Source organism: Carex rostrata, chromosome 21 (assembly GCF_964058835.1).
Source record: "Carex rostrata chromosome 21, lpCarRost1.2, whole genome shotgun sequence".
In the NCBI taxonomy this organism is placed as follows: domain Eukaryota; kingdom Viridiplantae; phylum Streptophyta; class Magnoliopsida; order Poales; family Cyperaceae; genus Carex; species Carex rostrata.
In genome coordinates, this window is record NC_135938.1 from 92390 (window position 1) to 110747 (window position 18358).

The window sequence follows — 18358 nt, forward strand, 5'->3', positions numbered from 1 at the left end:
AGCAATTTAGCCGTGCCCTATATATATATCATCAGATCATCAGAACTACTAATATCATGCATATATTTTTGGGATCCAATCCTCTATCTGTTCAAACAAGATCTGAGCCGTTCATTCAAGAGATCTCAGCCACTCATCAAAATAAATATCAATCTCAGCCTTTAGTTACTAATTTCGATTTTATGCATCTATTTTGTAGTATCAAACGTGTAAAAGTCTAAATTTAACTAAAAACATACCCGTTTCAACACAACACATATCTGAGTCATTATAATCGCCACATACTTTTCATTTTTTTTCTCGGTTGCTGTGCGCGGAACGCGCTTTCCTTCTTCTCTTCCCGATGCAGATAATGCGTTAGTCTCCTCTTCTTTTTTTCTCTTTTTCTTTCTCTCCTTCTCGAAGGGAACCGACCTAGCGAAGGATTCAACCCTTTTTCCTTTCAAAATACCAAAATCCACAGTTCCGACGCGGCTCCTCTCCTTTCAAAATACCGAAATCTACAGTTCTGACCTCTTCTTTCCGACCTCTCCTTTACACTCCTCTCCTTTCAAAATACCGAAATCCATAGTTCCGACCTCTCTCTCCTTTCCGACGCGGCTCCTTTGATATCCCTTCCATCATGGATTCGAGATCCACAGGTAATCTCGATCCAAGTTCAATTTGACCGACTTTCTCTATATGTACCTCAAAATCAATCTTCTCTCAAATCACAGATAGATTTTGCCTTGCTATACGGTTTTGTGCGAGGTGAAAAGGTCAACGAGAGCGACTGAGGCAGACGGCGGAACCGGAGGTAATTTAACCCTATCTTTTTTTTTTCTTTTAACCTCAATTTTTTTCTTGTACAATTTTGTGCAATTTGCTTTCCTTGCTCTGGGATGTTCGCTGAAAAACCCTAAAACCAATAGCTTTTTTGGTCTTTAAGTGAACTTGTTTTCTTTGTTATTTTTTTTGTTGCTTAAGTAACAAAAGTTACTTCTAGCAAATTTTTCGATTTAGATCTTGTTATTTTAAGACAGTTGCTCTTTAAGTAAAAATTAACTGTCGATTTACAAATCAGAAATTAAATTTAGTCATCTTATCTAAGACAGTCTAGAGACATTCTGAAAATTAGAAGTTGGGTCAAAAGGTCACAACACCGAATTTCAATGATTAAGCAGTAGTAAAATAAACTAAAACCAATATATTCTCGAAGAATTTTATTAATAAACTATTGTAAGAATTATGTATGGTGCGAATCTGAGGTCATATAATTTATTTGCTTTCTTAACATAAATATTTTAAAGCGATGCTTATCTGGTACCACAGAAGTTTGGTACGCTAATGTCAAATATTCTTTCTCAAGTACAGTCAGCACTTATTTCAAATAATTGAATTTCACAGGTGCTCATCCATTATGCAGGATAAGGACATGGGAATGTACAACCCGGACGAGTCGAGCACCAGCCGCGACCTGCCGTGCAGTCACAAGCTCTGCCAATTGGGGCCCAGTTGTAAGGCTGATAAGCAGTCCTGCCCATGCAACATCAGTTACTACACAGAAAACACTTTTAGCTCGGGCTTGTTGGTAGAGTATAAAATGTATTTCACATCCGGTGACGGACTGACGGTCACGGTTCAACACAAGCTTCCGCCATCTTCTAATTGCATCTTTTGGAGCTAAAACTTCAAAATATGCATATCGGAGAAGAGGTATATAACGTCAATAAAGATGAATTCAATTAATTTCAGCTTTCATATGTACACGTTTTTAAGTGCGTGGTTCCCTCATTAGCCAGCATCGACCATGCACTATAGACCTTATACTCGCTTGCCATAGTTATTTTCTTGCATATCCCATTTATAAAACTGCTTGCCAGTTTCTCAATTCTTTCACATTCTATGAATATAATATTAGGTTCACACTTTATAAAATTGATCCAATGTGTAGCTCATTAGTCTGAATTATAACATAGGCTAAATAATGCATCAGACATTAAGTTGAACATAGGCTAAATAATGTTAGGTTAATATCACTGGTGTAAAGTTGTACTGAAATAACCTTCTGTCACAAACCAGAACCAAAACCCAATAAAAACTCGAAATTAAGCGATGTTCTTTTACAGGTGTATACTAGACAGTTACATGAACATTTAGAAACAAGTTTCATAATTTTCTGAATTTTCTACAATAAATGCCAGAGGTTTGAATCTCATATTTCAAAAATTTAAACACTGGCACACAAGAACTGACCAGCAGAAATCCTTCTGTTCAGCACACTTAGAAATCTTTCTATTTAAACAGTACCACCATACTGTCTTTCAAGAACAACAGAATGGGATTACTGGTATAACAGTTGGTTCTGCACTGTACCATTTAGCTTCAGAATGTCAGTTTTTTTTTCCAGTACTCAAAACTTCGGCCAGAAGAATAAGCTCGAGTAAGGTGATTCGGTCCAGTATTCAGGGTAAGGTGATTCGGTCCAGTATTCGGTACTCAAAACTTTGGTCCATGCACTTTTTTTTTGTTAGGTTAAAACTTTCTTCGTGTATATTGTAAATTTGGTCAAGATCTGCAATTGGGGGTGGAGAACTTGAGATGCATATGTAACAAATCTTAGTTAAACCATTCCAAATGTAGCTCATCTAAGGCTTTCTATTGCTCAATTATATCTTAGAGCTACTTCAGGTATTGGCTCCTCATGAAACCCTTACTGAGAGTTCAATTAGAGATTGCCTCTCATTAAAATTTTCATGTCAAGGATAAGACTGATACTGAATTAAGTCCTGATTGAGCCATAATTGCACAGTTTGTGTTGAGAGAACATGTTTTTTTATTTGAGAACTAATGGAAGGCCTAATACTTGGTTGTCTATATATATGTGATGATATATCTCTAATTATTTTTATTTAGATACTTTAATGTTATTGGGTCGGATCCAGAGGGGAGGTTGGGTGAGGCCCCAAGACCTGAATTAGGAGAGCACAGTCGCATCTCTGCTGCATGCTTCGAAGCAGCTTTAGGAACTATTCCTGGACTACAGTAATATTTTAGTTGGTGTGTCTCATATTTTACTGAACTTTTTAATAACACTTAACATTTCCAAAATTTGCAATTATAACCGAATACCATCAACAATAAGGTTTACATCAAACTTCACTTTATTAAATTGTACTTAAACTTTCAATATTAGCTCAACCGGATCTCTTCATAACTTGTTCTGTTGAAGTTTGAACCCAATATTTTTCTTTTTGAATTATTTTTGCTTCCTTTTGAAATTTGTCATGTTATATATTTTGATCGCACTGGCCTTATAGTATGGAATTTTGTGATATCTCATAACATGGGGTGCAAAAATGACAAATGTTGGATCTATTTGAAATATGAAAGTAAATGTCATTCTTTGCAAAAGTACCTTTTATATATGCCTCTCTACATGACATCCTTTTATTATTATATTTTTTTTGTAATTTACAAATGCTATTGAGTCGATTTAATGTTGAATATAGGTTCGAGGAACTGATTTTAACACTCCAAATGGTACCGGTATCAGAGATTACATTGATGTTACAGATCTGGTAGATGCTCATGTCAAGGCACTTAGCAAGGATCGGTCAGGAAAAGTTGGTAGATGCTCATGTCAAGGCACTTGGCAAGGCTCATGCTCATTGCAACATTTATATTTCATGAATGTTACATAAAATTTGTGCTTAATTACATATAATTTTTATTCATATTATTAGTAATTTTGGAAGGGAGGAGGCAATTGATAGTCTTATTAAAAATGTCATATAATAATTGATCAGTGTCATAGTAGAAATGTTTTGATATTTTATTTCGTAATTATTTACAATTAATTATCTCCACTAATATGAATTACTAAGTGAAGACAACTAATATATTATCAAGCTCTATAGTTATTATTTGCTCTTATTATTGACTAATATATGATGAAGAAATTAAATAAAAATTAATCACATATAAAGAAAGTGATCAAAATAATATTACAATATCCGTTGCAACGCACGGACACTTGACTAGTATATATATATATATATATATATATATATATATATATATATATATATATATATGGGCTACGGTGAGTTGCAAAGTAAAGCGACTATTTTACTTCACGCTCATATTTTGTGATTTTTAAGTTCAAAACGTTGATCCGAACCGTTCATGTTGTTCTCCATATTGAAATGTGCTTGGAGACCAAATTTTACATTTTTTGGAATTTTTTTACTATTTATTAAGCAATTTTGAAAGTCGCTAATCTGATGGTCCAGAAAATTTTACTGTTTTTTTACTGTTCACAGCAAAACAGCAATTTTCAGACAAATCTGGACCATAAAAAACAGCGATATTCAATAAATCTAAAAAAATAGTAAAAAATTTCCAAAAAATATAAAATTTGGTCTCCAAACACATATTAATATGGAGAACAAGATGAACGGTTCAGATCGACCGTTAGAATTTTGAAAACTCGAATATTGAGCCGTAGCACGGGAGGCTTCTATGCAACCCATAGCATATTAGCCAAATCCTATATATATATATATAGAGGTTGGCTAAGATCAAAGTGGTAGTTCACGAGCTTTGGTGCTACCAATTCGTTTTTTCATTTTCAAAGTTCAAAACGTCGATCCGAACCGTTCAAGTTGTTCTCCATATTAAATTGTGCTTGGAGACCAAATTTTATATTTTTCTGAATTTGTTTACTATTTATTAAGCCACTTTGAAAATAGCTGATCCAACGGTGGCTTCTTATTTTACTGTTTTGTTAAGCCACCGTTGGATCAGCGATTTTCAAAGTAGCTTAATAAATAGTAAAAAATTCAGAAAAATGTAAAATTTGGTCTCCAAACACAATTTAGTATGGAGAACAACTTGAACAGTTCGGATCGACGTTTTGAACTTTGAAAAATGAAAAACGAATTGGTAGCACCAAAGCTCAGGAACTACCACTTTGATCTTAGCCAACCTCTATACATATATATATATATATATATATAATTTGATTTGCAAATATATTTTAAAATATAAAGATTATGTTGAACTGTTCATGTTGACCGCTTAAGTTTTGATTTTCAAAAATAATGTTCCATAGTACACATGGATAGATCTAGGATTTTGATCAGGGTTTAGACACAAAATATTGATAAAAGTATTTTTTTTTTCCTCCTGGCAAATTAGAGCAGAAGAGTGGATAGGAATTTAAAAAAGTCACGCACGACCACATGGTTCTGTCACGGCATGTGTACCGATTACATGCCGTGACCATCCACGTGATGTGACCATCTCTTGAAAATTTGGCACGGCAAGGCACATCACGCAAAAGATTTGGTCACGGCATGACGCATGCATGGTCACGTATAATTAGGACCGTTAGATCTTTGATTGACGAATGGTGAATCTTAAATAAACTAACCTAAATTATGAATAAAATAGTTAAACATGACAAACATGACCGGTCATGTTTGGACACATCATGTGTGGTCATTGTATGACTAATGTGTTGTGACTTGTGACTATTCACGTGCAATGACCATCCTTCCAAATTTAGTTACGGCATGACACGACACATGATCCAAATTACGACTTGACTAGCGATAGCAGGGTACATATTTATATCCTTAGTAGCGGACATTTTTCTTCTCTTAACAAATCAACGATTCTTCTCAGTAGAATAACTAATTGGACCGTGTCTTTTTTTTTTTTCTTTCTTTTATGCGAATCAATCTAGACTGACTTTCTTTTCCATACAAATTTTTTCTACGGACCTTAAATTAAATTTAAGAGTAGACATTATATCTATCAAGAGATAGACACAAGTATAAAATATCAATGAAAATACCAATGGATCTAAAAGAAATTTTGAATCCAGGAATAGACCCCTGACTCTTCTTGGATCCGCCAGTGATAGTACACCCAATATCCGTTATGCATAGTACCATAGCCTCACTACTCTTTCCGTTTGATAAGGCCAGGCTACAGTTAAATACGTTTCTTGTGGGTTAAATTGAAGCACATTTGAGTGCCATGGAAAGTATATCTCCCTTTCTTGTTAAATACAACAAGCTAAGATTGTTCCCTTCCCCATTAATTAAACCAAACCTCGATCGATATAAACATTAACATACAACCTCTCTCTTCTCTTATATATCTTCAGTTCCACTTTCTCTTACTCTTTACAATTCAAAATGGAGGCTCAAACTAGAAATGAAATGGGTGAAGTTCATGTAGCCCCCGGAACAACGAGTAGGAGTTACAATTCTAATAAGGGTATCTTAGTCAATTGCATTCTTCGTTTGGTTGCAATTCTCTTGACATTCATTGCAGCTATAGTTCTTGGTGTTGCCAACGAAACGATTGATATTGGAATTATCAAGTCCACCCAATTTACGGCATATGTGTAAGACCATTATATATATATATATATGCAAATTCATTTTGTATATGTACAATTAATTGGACATGCATATTCCTTCACAACTTAATTTCTTCTCTTCAATATATTCCTTCATTTAGATATTTCATTATTGCCAATGTGATTGTGCTCCTCTACTCCATCGCATCCCTCGTGTTATCGCTTGCAAATAGGCGTTTTTCTGGCAGGATTGCTATGCATCTCTCTATTGGCGATCTCATTATGGTTGTATTGTTATTCTCGTGCAATGGAGCCGCAGCGGCAGTGTCTATCATTTCAGACATTGGGCAACAAAACACAGGATGGAACCAAATTTGCAGTGTGCTTGCCAAGTTTTGTGGCAGTGTCAAAGCCTCTATTGTGTTGTCCATGTTTGCTGGAGTAGTTTATTTGCTGCTTGTTGCATTTGCTCTTGTTGCCAATCAAAAGTGACTTTAGTTTCATTCATATTTAAAGCTTTCTTACATATTAGTTCATAATTACAAATTGAGCTTTGTAATACAGGGATATAGTTGTGCATTTGAAGGGCTTGTAATCAATAATTTGAATATTTCTTATTTTCTTTACAACTTGTAGTGAATAACATTCGTTTTATAATACATGCAAAGTTGATAACTTTTTCTGGGTTTATGGAAAGAGATGATCAAAATTAAATCAAACTAAAATCAAAATTTTCCTTCACGAATGCATCCATAGTCCATACTAATAACAAACCGAAAATGGTTCGTAAATTGTTTTTAATTTTCGCAGGTACATTATAATATTATATCAGTAGCTGCATGCCGCCTGCATTTCCATTCATCTCTATTCATTTCTGTTAGAACAAGCTTCCTGCTTGTGTTGATCACAATATTAACGCAACCCAAGAATGAGTTACCATACTAATTAGAGAATTTTGAACAAATAAATATACACAGATGATAGCAACTTTAATGCCTATGCGATTAAAGGTTCTGTCAATTACTTTCAGCTACTTCACAAAATAGAATTAAGAAACATTTGTTCTTAACATTGTTATAATCAAGCATCCAGCGTATACATCTAAAATGTTATATAAACATGGGCTGGTGTCTGGGTTGCTACAAAGCTATCAGAAAGGATCCAGAACAAGCTGTTAAATACCTGCATAAATAATTTTATTAAATAAAGCAAACAGTTTATATAAACTGGAAGTAAATAAAATTGCTACTCTTATTTTAATTTTTATAAAATCTTTTATACTCAGTTTTCACCATTTCTTTTGTACAGTAATGTTCACCTGATTTGATATTTACGTAGTTAAGAAGAAATGAACCCTTTTAGATAAAGAAAGAAGCAATCTAAACAAATGGCAATACCTTTGCGGTTTCTCGTAGCAGCTCAATCCAAAAATGACAATGAGAAATGTGTTATCTTGAACTCCCCCAAAGTCAATAGTCAAAAGGTGTATAAAAAATAAGAAATGTAAAAGGAAAATAAATGTTAACGGAGTAAACTTCGGATTGAGACTGTCTATTGAATTAATCATGGGCAGCTTCCATTGACCTGTTTTACTGTTTTGGAAGTAAATGAAAAAATTACTAGTCAAATTTGCACCTGTTGGTCTAGGCAGCTAATATGCTGTTAAATTTAAACTGCCAGCACATAAGAACAAACCCAAGGTACCTAACCTAGTCTACAATCTATTTGGGGGATGTTACACTTTAGCTTAAGGTCGTAAAGGATAATGAAGTTGCACGGAACTGACCAAATTATCCTTAACATTACATATTAACTCCATGCCCCAGTTAACAAACCAAACAAACTTTAAACCGACCAATTCAATTATCCACTTGATATTTTATACAATAAAAACTTCCTGAATGGAAAAACAATGCTAAAAATAAAGGAGGGTAAGAAACAAAGATCTCCAAAGCCGCTATGATAAAACACCATACACAATTTATAATAAAACAAAGAATAGTCTAAAAGGATCACCTGAATTTTCCCAATAGGGGTTGGTTGAGTGGTATGTTGAATTTTGTTTTCCGTTAACTGCTTGAGGCACGTGAGCTTCCTTTTGAAATGATCTCGACTGCTGAAATATTTGAAAACTTCAATCGTGCATGATTCAAAAAATGGTTTGAGTGACAAAATAGAGATTTTTCAGGAAAAAAGAGGTGTTGGTCAAAAGTACAGCTTTTTATGTGGAATAACATGCTATAACTCAATTCATTCAATCTAAATCCATGAAACATGTGAAATAATGGAGCATCCAGAGTACAGAGTTTTGAAATAGCTTTCAGGAAAAATTGTTTCTAGCAAATTATACCCACATTATAGATGCATTAAGCACCCTAACTTATAAAATTTGATAGACAATTTACTAATATAGAAGGATAAGAAAAAAAAAAAAACTTAATTGTTATGAAAGGGTGTCAAATCGATATCAGTTTACATCGGATTTAACAAAGCAATTTTATAATGAGGGTTCGAATGTCTCCATTTCTTTGTGCCTCCATCATGCCTCCATTTTTAAAAACTTCAGTAACTCAAAATTTAAAATTTAGTTAAAAACTTCATTAACTCAAAATTTAAAATTTACAAGCCAAAATAAAACCGTTGGATATGATCTACATCATTTTATCTTATGCACAGGTAAAAAATTATGACATCTCAACTTTGTTGGTTGTCATCAAATGCTATGAAAAAATGTACTAATGTGGATAATTTATAGCCGTTGATTTTTCAACTTATTATTAACATATAAACAAAATCGAAATGCGATAATATTTTATGAGCACATGGAGAAAATAACATAAATCACATCTAATGGTTTTATTTTCACATCTATGATTTAAATTTTGAGTTATTAACGTTTTAAAAATGGAGGCATGATGGAGGCATTGATCCCTCCTCTTTTATAATACAAGAAGTCCTACAAATAGTATTAGAAAAAGGAGGAAAAAGTCAACTCATAGCTTTGAGATAAAACTAGGACCAACATTAAAACCTTCTTTTGACTATTTGATTCAGACATAATCTAAGAAGAAAAAAGAGGTTAATATCATTAGAGATCAAACCATATTCACCAGATATTGCTCACTTTAGGAGTAAAAATGTCCAAGTGAGAGAATCTATGAAGTTCCTACTAGAACAGATTTGCAGTGATTTTGAAATACCACAATAAATACAATATATATGAATGGACACAAAGTTTTTGGTCTTATTTGCATACACAATACAAACAGAGTAAAAAGGGACAAGAATATGGTAAATACTGCTCACCTTTGTTCGAACAAAACTATTGTTCTCTGCCCCATGTAGGGAATTGATACATGGCGTAGCATGTGGATTCACCACTCCATTCTCTATTGAGGCTAAGTTGGGACAGTTACCACGATATCCGTCTTCACAGGCTCCATAGTAAATCTGGCTGAGTTCAAACCGGAGTTGAGAATTTCTTTGACAATGATATATTTTTGTTGCCAAAGGATGTGGCACACCTGTAATGCATAACAACACAGTATAAAGGAGAGGAAGTGTGATTCCCTGGTTTTTCAGAGATAAATTATGATGAAATAATTACAGTAAATTGCACATAATAAAGTGAAATTAATATGACAATTCTTGATGACAATTTGAGAAGTGTAATGTAGGTGAGAAACAATGTTTCTATTTATTATTTATTTTATTTTTATTATTTATCATCTAAGTTTTAAATGAACCAGTCAACCAGATGGTTCATGTTTAAGCCTAAGGTGTTGAGATTGGTCTCCCACTCTTGAAATAAACAGGACTCCCTTTATTTCACCACTTCCATACATGGCAGGACCCTCGCTTTCCCATATTTACTCCTCCATCACGTGACAGCACAGTTGAATGGGACAGGTTGGTCAATGTCATGACCCACCAAACCAGCCTGACCCAACAGCAGATCAAGAAAGCTGGACCTGGACTCAACACACCACACCTTTTTGTCAGTCCTATACATGCTAGGTCAGTTCAGGTCAGGCCAGGTCAATTCAGAGATTGCAGCCTTAAATAATTCACTTGCAAAGACATGCACCAGATTTATCGTTATTCCGGGAGATCGATGACCTGGCCAAAGTTAGGTTGCTATAGCAATGTAGTACATTATTAGTAAGACCAGTAAACTTTGTCATGGACAGTAGAACTGGATAAGACCACATAACAGTGCTGTAAGTATCAGAAATTTTCTATACAATATAGTACTTCAGGTCGAATCATGTTTATTTTGGGTTTTCTATAGATTAAACAATTTGCACCTCTTGAAGAAGTTGAAGAAAACTTGATGTCATCAGGCTCATGCATGGTCACTGTGGATCCTAAAAGCAAATAAGATTAAAAAAAAAAAAAAAGAAGAAGAAGAAGAAAAACAGAAGTATTAGTCAAGAAAATGAAGCCAAAAGGTGCCTTGAAATTCCTTATTGCATATTCGGGTTTCATATTCTATGAAGATAGAAGAATTTGAACAGATCTACTAAGAACAGTGCATATGCAAAAGAAAACTATTGTCTTTGACCATGTGATAGGTACTGTTTGTGTTACTGTCTCAAAAATGAAAAATCAATAACACAAGCAAATTCCACAATTTATGCTTGAGCTAGAGAAAAAAATACAACAACAGTAAATACCAACCTCGACCTGAAACAGAAGACAAGCTATTCTCCACACCCATTGCCAGACCAGACACACAAATCTCATCTGCTATCTCTTTTTTTGCTTTTACACCAATGCTTGCATTTTGATCTATAGGTTATTAAGATTCCGCAAGTATTTCATACTTAAATATGTCAAAGTATCATAACTATCCACATGGCATATTAATATCACATAGGTCCATTTTCTTCTTTTTCATCTTTTCTCCTAGGGTCTTTCTCAGTTTTTTAATATTTTTTATAATGTTGGATCTCAGCACTAAACTCAATAAATACATAAGAGGATACTGCCACTAGTAGTTCTTTCGGATGCTTTTTTCCCCTTCCTAGGAGGTTTCTTAGCTTTAACTTCATTGTTGATGCCACTAGGAGAATCTCTCTTAAAGGTCAATGGATTACACCTCTCTGAAATATTATCAATAGGATGTTAAGATGCAGTAGTACAATGAAGAAAGCATTTGAACTTATGCGGGAATGTAAAAACCCGACCAATACATGCAGAGGCACAAAATACCTGCATGAGTTGTGTACTGACTAGCTCTGACTGGCTTCTTACAACAATTACAGCAAACCTTCAAAATAAGTATGAACATTTATCATCAAAGTAAGACATGAAGATAATTTTCTTTGCAAAAATAATCAGTCATTGATCATACTTCTGCAATCAACTAAGGGGCCCTATTTGCCAGTAACAAAAGCTATATAAGTGTTGAATGAAGTAATTTAGATGACAACAATAACGTTAAAAAAAAAAAAATTGAAAGCAATGCCAATTGAACCAATATTCTTACTTTTCTCGCAAGAACTTGAAAGCTAGCATCTATATTTGATTGGCTTTAGTTCATTGGGCTTAGGATTAACAATGAGAACATTTAGGGGCAAAGTTTCCAACAGTTTAGAGAAAATATATCAAAATGTGGGGTGCATTAGCAAGTATGTGAAATGTTATAAATCTTTGCAAATGCAATATGAGATCTGTGTTGCAAATATACTAAAATATTGGGGGGCTATTTCAGAAAATACCCACAAAGAATTACAGATGACATATCAAGAAAAAATATGGTGCCAAGTTCTCGAGTCAGTGCAATCAATTTACCAGGTGCAAAGGATCAGCCATTGGTTTACACCCAAACACATGCATATCTGCAATGTAGATGCCACCGAAAGTACATTATTAGCAGTAAGCTCCAGCTGTAGCATTTTATCATTGAAGAAATATTCAAGGGATGCCTACCTTCTTCCTCCAGTAAATTTGCCTCATCGGCATCAAGAAATCCCTTGCGTAATAACTGAGTGGCAGTCTTCTCGTCATTGATTTCTTCTGATAGAACATAAAGATTAACTGTCAGTGTCAACTTCAAGCACTACATTAATTAAGCCTCACTAATCTATTCCAACAGCCACACAAACTGAATTAAAACAAGCAATCTTATGCAAGGGCTCTTTGATCCTTATTTTATTTTATTCTCGTTTTATAGAATTCTTTATATATTTTCCAATTTATTCTGTGTGTCTCTTACTTTTGCTTTTTTAGGTAGTACTAGAAAAGTGAGAGTTTGCACCAAATAAGCAGGGAAATAAAAAAGGAAAATGCTAAAAATACACTGCCAGCTCCACCTGTGGTAAATCCTAGTACTGGACCTGATAGGTATAGCATTACTATTCAATGTTGAGATTCTTTCTTGTACATTATTATTGAAGTTCTTGCACCATCCTTTCTCTAAAACAAATAGGATAATGCAAACTTTCATTAAGTTGTGGGCAGCAAAGAGCAGGCAAAAAATGGAGAAAGAACGTCTTTCTTCTCATCTTCCCTTAGTAGATCTAATTACGAAATTTGAGATTTGATCTCATAGAAAATTAAGATATACAGGCGAAAATTGAGGAGCAGAGACCCAGCTTTTTTTCAAAGAGGGAGGAGAAGCCATATCCTTGGTGTGTACAAGGGGGATGAAATATGCCTTCATTTATTTATTAAACTTGGCTTTAAAATGTACTCTGGAATTATAGTTTAGTTCTTTCCATGATGCATTTGAGCTTGTCAGGCTAAGCTTTTTAATCAATTTATGTTGTATAGGGGTGATATGATTGGTTAGATCAGGGACGTGTGAATCCCACCTTAGTATCTAGTTAAAATTGAAGTAGAAAGATAGTTGCCTTTTACCAGTTATTTAACAAGTAAAAACAGAAATCATAAAATGACAATGAAGCTGACTACAAAAATATTAGTCATTATAAAATAGTAATAACAAGTACCAGTTGTAACATCTGAATAATTCTCGACCTTTAGGAGTTTCACAACAGAAGCCATTCTCCAATGACCAAGCATGCACACCATTTTCACAGAACAACCTAAATTTAGATCAAACCATTATATCATGGTTAAATAAACAGATTGTACGGTAAAGAACTGAAGAACGTGAGATATGAAATTGATGACAACTTCATATGGTTTAGCACTAATTCAAATATGCGAAACAATAAAGAATGAAATAGGATCTAATTTAACATTTTGGTCAGGTTTTGTACCACATTAAAAATATTACACTGGCCAGAATAGTAACTACACAGTAAGAACCCATGGTCCCTTCGTGTCTTTGTTTCAGGTTTTTTTTTTTTTTTTATAATAGATTTGATTATAGGTTGGTGGAAAGTTTCTGGGTTGATTATAGGTTTGATTTCACAACAAATATGCAAAATTGAGCCAACTTGTGCTCAATTACACAGTTAAAACTTAATTCAGGCTGAATTTTTTTTCAATTTAGGTGTAGTTACGGATTAATTGGTAACAATTATGGCGAAATGGGACAACCTGATAGCAACATCAGTCAAGCCCAGTGCAAAAAAAAATAAAAAAAATAAAATGGAGACTGAAGCTCCTATATACCAGAAAAATAATGCAATTATTGCAAAGCATATACTATTGCATATTTTCCTTAAATTAACTCCTTAAAGTGTTAGATATTGTGAGAGCTAATGTAATGAAGCAACAAAAAGAACATGCAATCTAATCTAATATAATCTAATCTATCAAGTATACTGTGCAAGATGCGATGAACCTTTATAGATAGATGCGTGATGCGTGCGTGGATCAGAGCTGTTATTTTGGTTTTGTATCTTCTCCTTCCTTTCTGGAATTTGAATTTGAGGAGGATAGGATTAGGGATAGGAGAAGGAAGGGATCTCTCTTTATCCATGCATACTAGTGGTCACATCTTATGGGTCCCGATTTCAGGAAGGGGATGTCTCCTCGGGTCTCCTCTCCTCTCCTCACCTCTCCTCACCTCTCCTCTCCTCTCCTCTCCTCTCCTCTCGGGTCTCCTCTCCGGCACGGGATGGGATCGATCAACTATCTATCCAGTGAAATTAATGAAATTGAGACTATCGAGTCCAACTCCAACCCCCGCACTTATTTTTGGAGAACTATCCAGTGAAATCAAATGAAATGAAATTGAAAGAGAGGACTCCACGCCCACGCTGGACATCTCCAGTTCCTTTTAATACATATTTCAATTTCTAAATATTTCTTGCATCCATTTAAATTGATGTTGGCGTATTAAAATTTACGATGTGTATCAAAGTTCGTCGGCCAATAATGAATTTTGAAACGTTTACAATGTCATAGGAATTAATTAGGTATTATAGAGGTACCAATTAAGTACCGAAATTTTTAAAGTTACCATTATAAAAAATAAAAAATAAACCAAAAGACCACTGTTTTGGTGGGAATTATAAATTTATTCTGACCGCATTCTCTAGATACGGACTCTCTTCCTGAGGGCTGCATCCGATAGATGCGGACCCAGAATGGGAGCCTCATCTAGGAATGTGGCCCTTTTTTTTCTAACAAGTTTTAAATAGTTTGATTTAGAAACTTGTGTTTTTTTAATTGTCTAGTAATATTTATTATGTTTTATTTATTTTGGTTTTTGAAAATAACATCAAAACAGTATTAAGTTATGTGTTAAATGTCGCTATATTGGGTTGAAAAAATGAAGAAGCAATAAATAGAACAATATCATGCTTAAAATAAAGGTACGCCTAACAAATATAAAATAAATATTCATTACAATAAAAGTACTCCTAAATAATATGCTTGCCTCTTAAGCTGAAAATTAACAAACAAAAAAAATACTGTTATTATTAAGTCTTAATAAATTTTTTGAAAGTTGGGATTGAATTTAAAAAGATGAATTAACTACCTTGTGCATCTCGAGCAGCTCTGTTTTGTCTTTCCTGTGTATCTCGGCCGGCTTGGTGTCCTCTCCTCCTATTATGTAGTAAATCCAACCACATCGAAATCTTATTTTGTCGCCTTCGACCCAAAGTAATATTTTTGTCATTTGGAACAAGGACATGGTCGTCGTTTTTTGGCTATTCCGACTGATTGTCATACACATGCCATTCACCCCTCCATGTGTTGATCAGTGTCTGGATATGGTAGTAGTGATGCACAAACCTGCTAGGGTCGAGGCCTCGAAGACGGCACACGGCCAGAACATGAGAATACGGTAATCTGTCTAATTACGGCTTCTGGCATGTGCTTGTAACCGTGTTCTTATCCGTGATTACCATCGTGTATTTGTAATTCACCTTGGTAAACCGGCCAGAAGCGTCGGGCATGTATACATGAACTCTCTCTTGTGTGGATGTTATCTCAAACTCATTCAAGTTGTCAAATCCCCCCAGCGTCTTCATATCATTTGACCTCACGCACCGTTTGTTAATCAACTACGAAAAGTTGATGAAATTATTTTTTTAAAAGAATTTAATAAAAATAGAATAGATTAAGTTAAAAATAAAAATACCTTGTGTATACGAAATGAGAACTGTTGACCTAGTTGGCTTCAAATTTCGCTTCTGTCCTCCTTTGCGAAAACTATTGCTGACATTTATAAAATATGTCCTCAATTATTGCTGCTATCGGTAACATACGAAATGACCTGAAGACATTATTTAGCGACTTGGCCCTGTTTGTCATCATAATTCTCCAAAGGGTAACCTCCATCCAACACTTGGAATATCTTTCATGGTTTTGGACACTTGTTATGGTCTTGATCCAGATACTTACCCACACTGTCTAGCCAATTGAGAGCACGGTCACATACACCCCCCATTGCTTGCATTCTTTGCTCATATTTCCTCATCTTCCTCTTCGCCACACATATCTTGAAGTACTTGATTGCCATCTCATTGCATTGGTTGTTCTTTATGTTTTCTGCTATGTGAATAGTACAAAGACAGTGAACACATTGATCTTCATCTTTCTCGTTCCATCCCAGATCATCATGTTTAAACATTTTTTTATACCATTGCCCCTATTAGTAATGACACACACTAACCTAGAGCGAATTACATTGCACCTCAACCATTACATATGTTGGGTATTGGTGCTACCCTTTGATTAGGCTTAAGTTGCGGAAAGACCGTAAAACAAAATTTTTACTTCTAACTCAAGACAAGGATTAAAAGACGTACGTCAGAAAGACCACTGAAAGTTCCTTTTCCAGTCTTTCCTTGACAAAGCCTTTTTAATCCTTTAGAGGGTGTTCAGCAGCATGGATTAAGACATTGAAGCTTAACAATTTAAGCCTCACTAAGGAGTGAGTGTTCGGCAACAACTCACTGGATTAAGCATGTAGAATGTGTGAATAAAAAATGTACTTTACTATAAAATAAACAAAAAGACTAAATTACCCTCAACTTCTTTGTTTGTTCATACAACTAGTAAAATACCTTCTTATATAAAAATCTGAGGTTAGAAACTTAAGAAACTGAGTTTGAATATTGCATAGTAACCAAATTCTTAAGGAAAAAAATCATTGAGAAATTTAAAGTATGAAATGAAAATATGATGATAATTTTTTGCATTTCGCAAATTGGCCCCTGACACTACGAAAATGATACCAGAATCCAAACAAGGTTAGTACCGGCATGGTACAAGATTTCTACAGTCCCTCAACTTATCGATCAAACAAGACATAACCTAAAAAGCAAAGAAAATCAAGCTAATTTGGCCATGAAACCATGTCTTCATTTTAATTCATTCAAACTGACGAGACAGCAACCATTCACAAAACAACAAAAAACAAGGAAATTGCACATTTAAATTTCATTCAAAGCAAGGAAATTGCATTCATCAAGTGATCGTTGACATAACAATACAAAAGGCAGCAAGCCTTGCATATATAAATTAACTCACATACTGACCAACCTCAGAGTTCACAAGCAGACGGCGGAGCAAGGGGTGGTGGCTCTGTCTCGTCTTCGCCTCCTACACCAAGTTGTCCAACGAAAATGCGAAAGGTGCAACGAAAGTAATCAAAATGGATCTCAATTGGAAGATCACCTTAATGTGAAGCTCCATGTGGTATCAAAATGATGAGTTCATCGCCGGTGAGATCGCGACGGAGACCGAGAGAAATGATTTTCATTTTTGTGTGACTAAGGAAGCGTGCAAGAAAGGAGAAGAGAGAGACGATAGAAAATATAAACAATTGAAAGATGTGGGGTAAAACAGTAAAAAAAAGGATTAAAATGAGCTCTAAGGAGGTCATTTTCTTAAGGAAGGCAGATGCTCGACTTAACGTTTTGATCTAAGGAGCTCTAAGGAGATGGGCTTTAAGCCTGTCTAAGGAACCACTGTTCGGCCCACTTAAGACATTAAGGAAGCCTAAGGAGCTTTAATCTGTGCTGCTGAACAGGTACTTAAAGATCTACTCCTTGATTGATTTCTAAAAATTAAATCTATTTAACAATTAAATAAATTAATATAACATTTATACCTCGTTTCCAAATTCCTATTGGAATGAAGACCGACTCGTCTCGAAGCACCAGACGTTTTATGCCTCTATAGGTTATCCACCAGGACTAACTAGAGAGCAATTTATTTATTTTGCCATAAATTTTATAAATCGCTATATTCTACAAAAATACTATTCACGGGAAACGTAAAAGTACTATTCACAATCCGCTATATATATTGATTCACAAATATGCAAAAACAGAAATACCGTGATCTTCGTAAAAATACTATTCACAGATCTCATAAAAACACTAATCAACAATCTGCAAGATTATACGTGGATTACGTATAACTTTCTTTTCTAATCGAAATGCTATTTGGGAGAGAAAAACGAGAAAGAGAGAAAATAGATTATCGAATCAATCAGACACGATATCAAGTGAATTGATAACTTTCTCTCTCACACCCCATGGCTATTTATAACCCATAGGGTCGGCTAGGAATAGTAAGGAGGTTTCAAAGAAAATTACCAAAATACCCTTACCCTATTATGTATTG

General features: G+C 34.5%; 2 protein-coding genes and 1 long non-coding RNA gene across 10 annotated transcripts; 2 read left to right on the plus strand and 1 right to left on the minus strand.

Annotated features, from left to right (window-relative positions):
• The first annotated feature begins 304 nt into the window (after positions 1-304).
• On the plus strand, positions 305-3839 carry LOC144573551 (uncharacterized). 3 transcript variants are annotated; one of them, XR_013518024.1, is made up of 4 exons: positions 327-641; positions 717-796; positions 1406-1695; positions 2896-3839. It is a non-coding gene; the product is annotated as an uncharacterized LOC144573551 (long non-coding RNA). The 3 variants fall into 3 exon arrangements; XR_013518025.1 differs by having other exon boundaries at positions 305-641; positions 1387-3839; XR_013518023.1 differs by having other exon boundaries at positions 1406-3839.
• A 2349-nt stretch (positions 3840-6188) lies between these two features.
• LOC144573626 (CASP-like protein 1E1) lies at positions 6189-6981 on the plus strand. Its single transcript, XM_078323404.1, has 2 exons — positions 6189-6400; positions 6517-6981. The coding sequence occupies exons 1-2, from the start codon at positions 6189-6191 to the stop codon at positions 6845-6847; spliced, it is 543 nt and encodes a 180-aa protein (XP_078179530.1). The 3' UTR covers positions 6848-6981.
• A 352-nt stretch (positions 6982-7333) lies between these two features.
• Positions 7334-14453, minus strand: LOC144573269 (uncharacterized). Of its 6 annotated transcripts, none has more exons than XM_078323005.1 (12): positions 14117-14453; positions 13340-13408; positions 12290-12376; positions 12152-12198; positions 11570-11627; positions 11344-11460; positions 11036-11146; positions 10663-10722; positions 9662-9879; positions 8372-8487; positions 7753-7947; positions 7334-7537 (listed from the first exon to the last, which is right to left on the minus strand). In XM_078323005.1, the coding sequence occupies exons 1-10, from the start codon at positions 14250-14252 to the stop codon at positions 8425-8427; spliced, it is 966 nt and encodes a 321-aa protein (XP_078179131.1). In that variant the 5' UTR covers positions 14253-14453; the 3' UTR covers positions 7334-7537; positions 7753-7947; positions 8372-8424. The 6 variants fall into 6 exon arrangements, with proteins under 6 accessions (XP_078179131.1, XP_078179130.1, XP_078179129.1 ...); XM_078323004.1 differs by having other exon boundaries at positions 8372-8468; positions 14117-14450; XM_078323003.1 differs by having other exon boundaries at positions 8372-8471; positions 14117-14445.
• Between the last annotated feature and the right edge of the window lie 3905 nt (positions 14454-18358).

Coding starts and splice junctions, on each gene's coding strand:
- LOC144573269 (XM_078323003.1), bottom strand. CDS start 14,252: ATGGATAAAGAGAGATCCCTTCCTTCTCCTATCCCTAATCCTATCCTC. Junction 13,409..14,116: donor CATCACGCATCTATCTATAA/AGGTTCATCGCA, acceptor GATCTAAATTTA/GGTTGTTCTGTGAAAATGGT. Junction 12,377..13,339: donor CTGTTGTGAAACTCCTAAAG/GTCGAGAATTAT, acceptor ATGTTCTATCAG/AAGAAATCAATGACGAGAAG.
- LOC144573626 (XM_078323404.1), top strand. CDS start 6,189: ATGGAGGCTCAAACTAGAAATGAAATGGGTGAAGTTCATGTAGCCCCC. Junction 6,401..6,516: donor ACCCAATTTACGGCATATGT/GTAAGACCATTA, acceptor TCCTTCATTTAG/ATATTTCATTATTGCCAATG.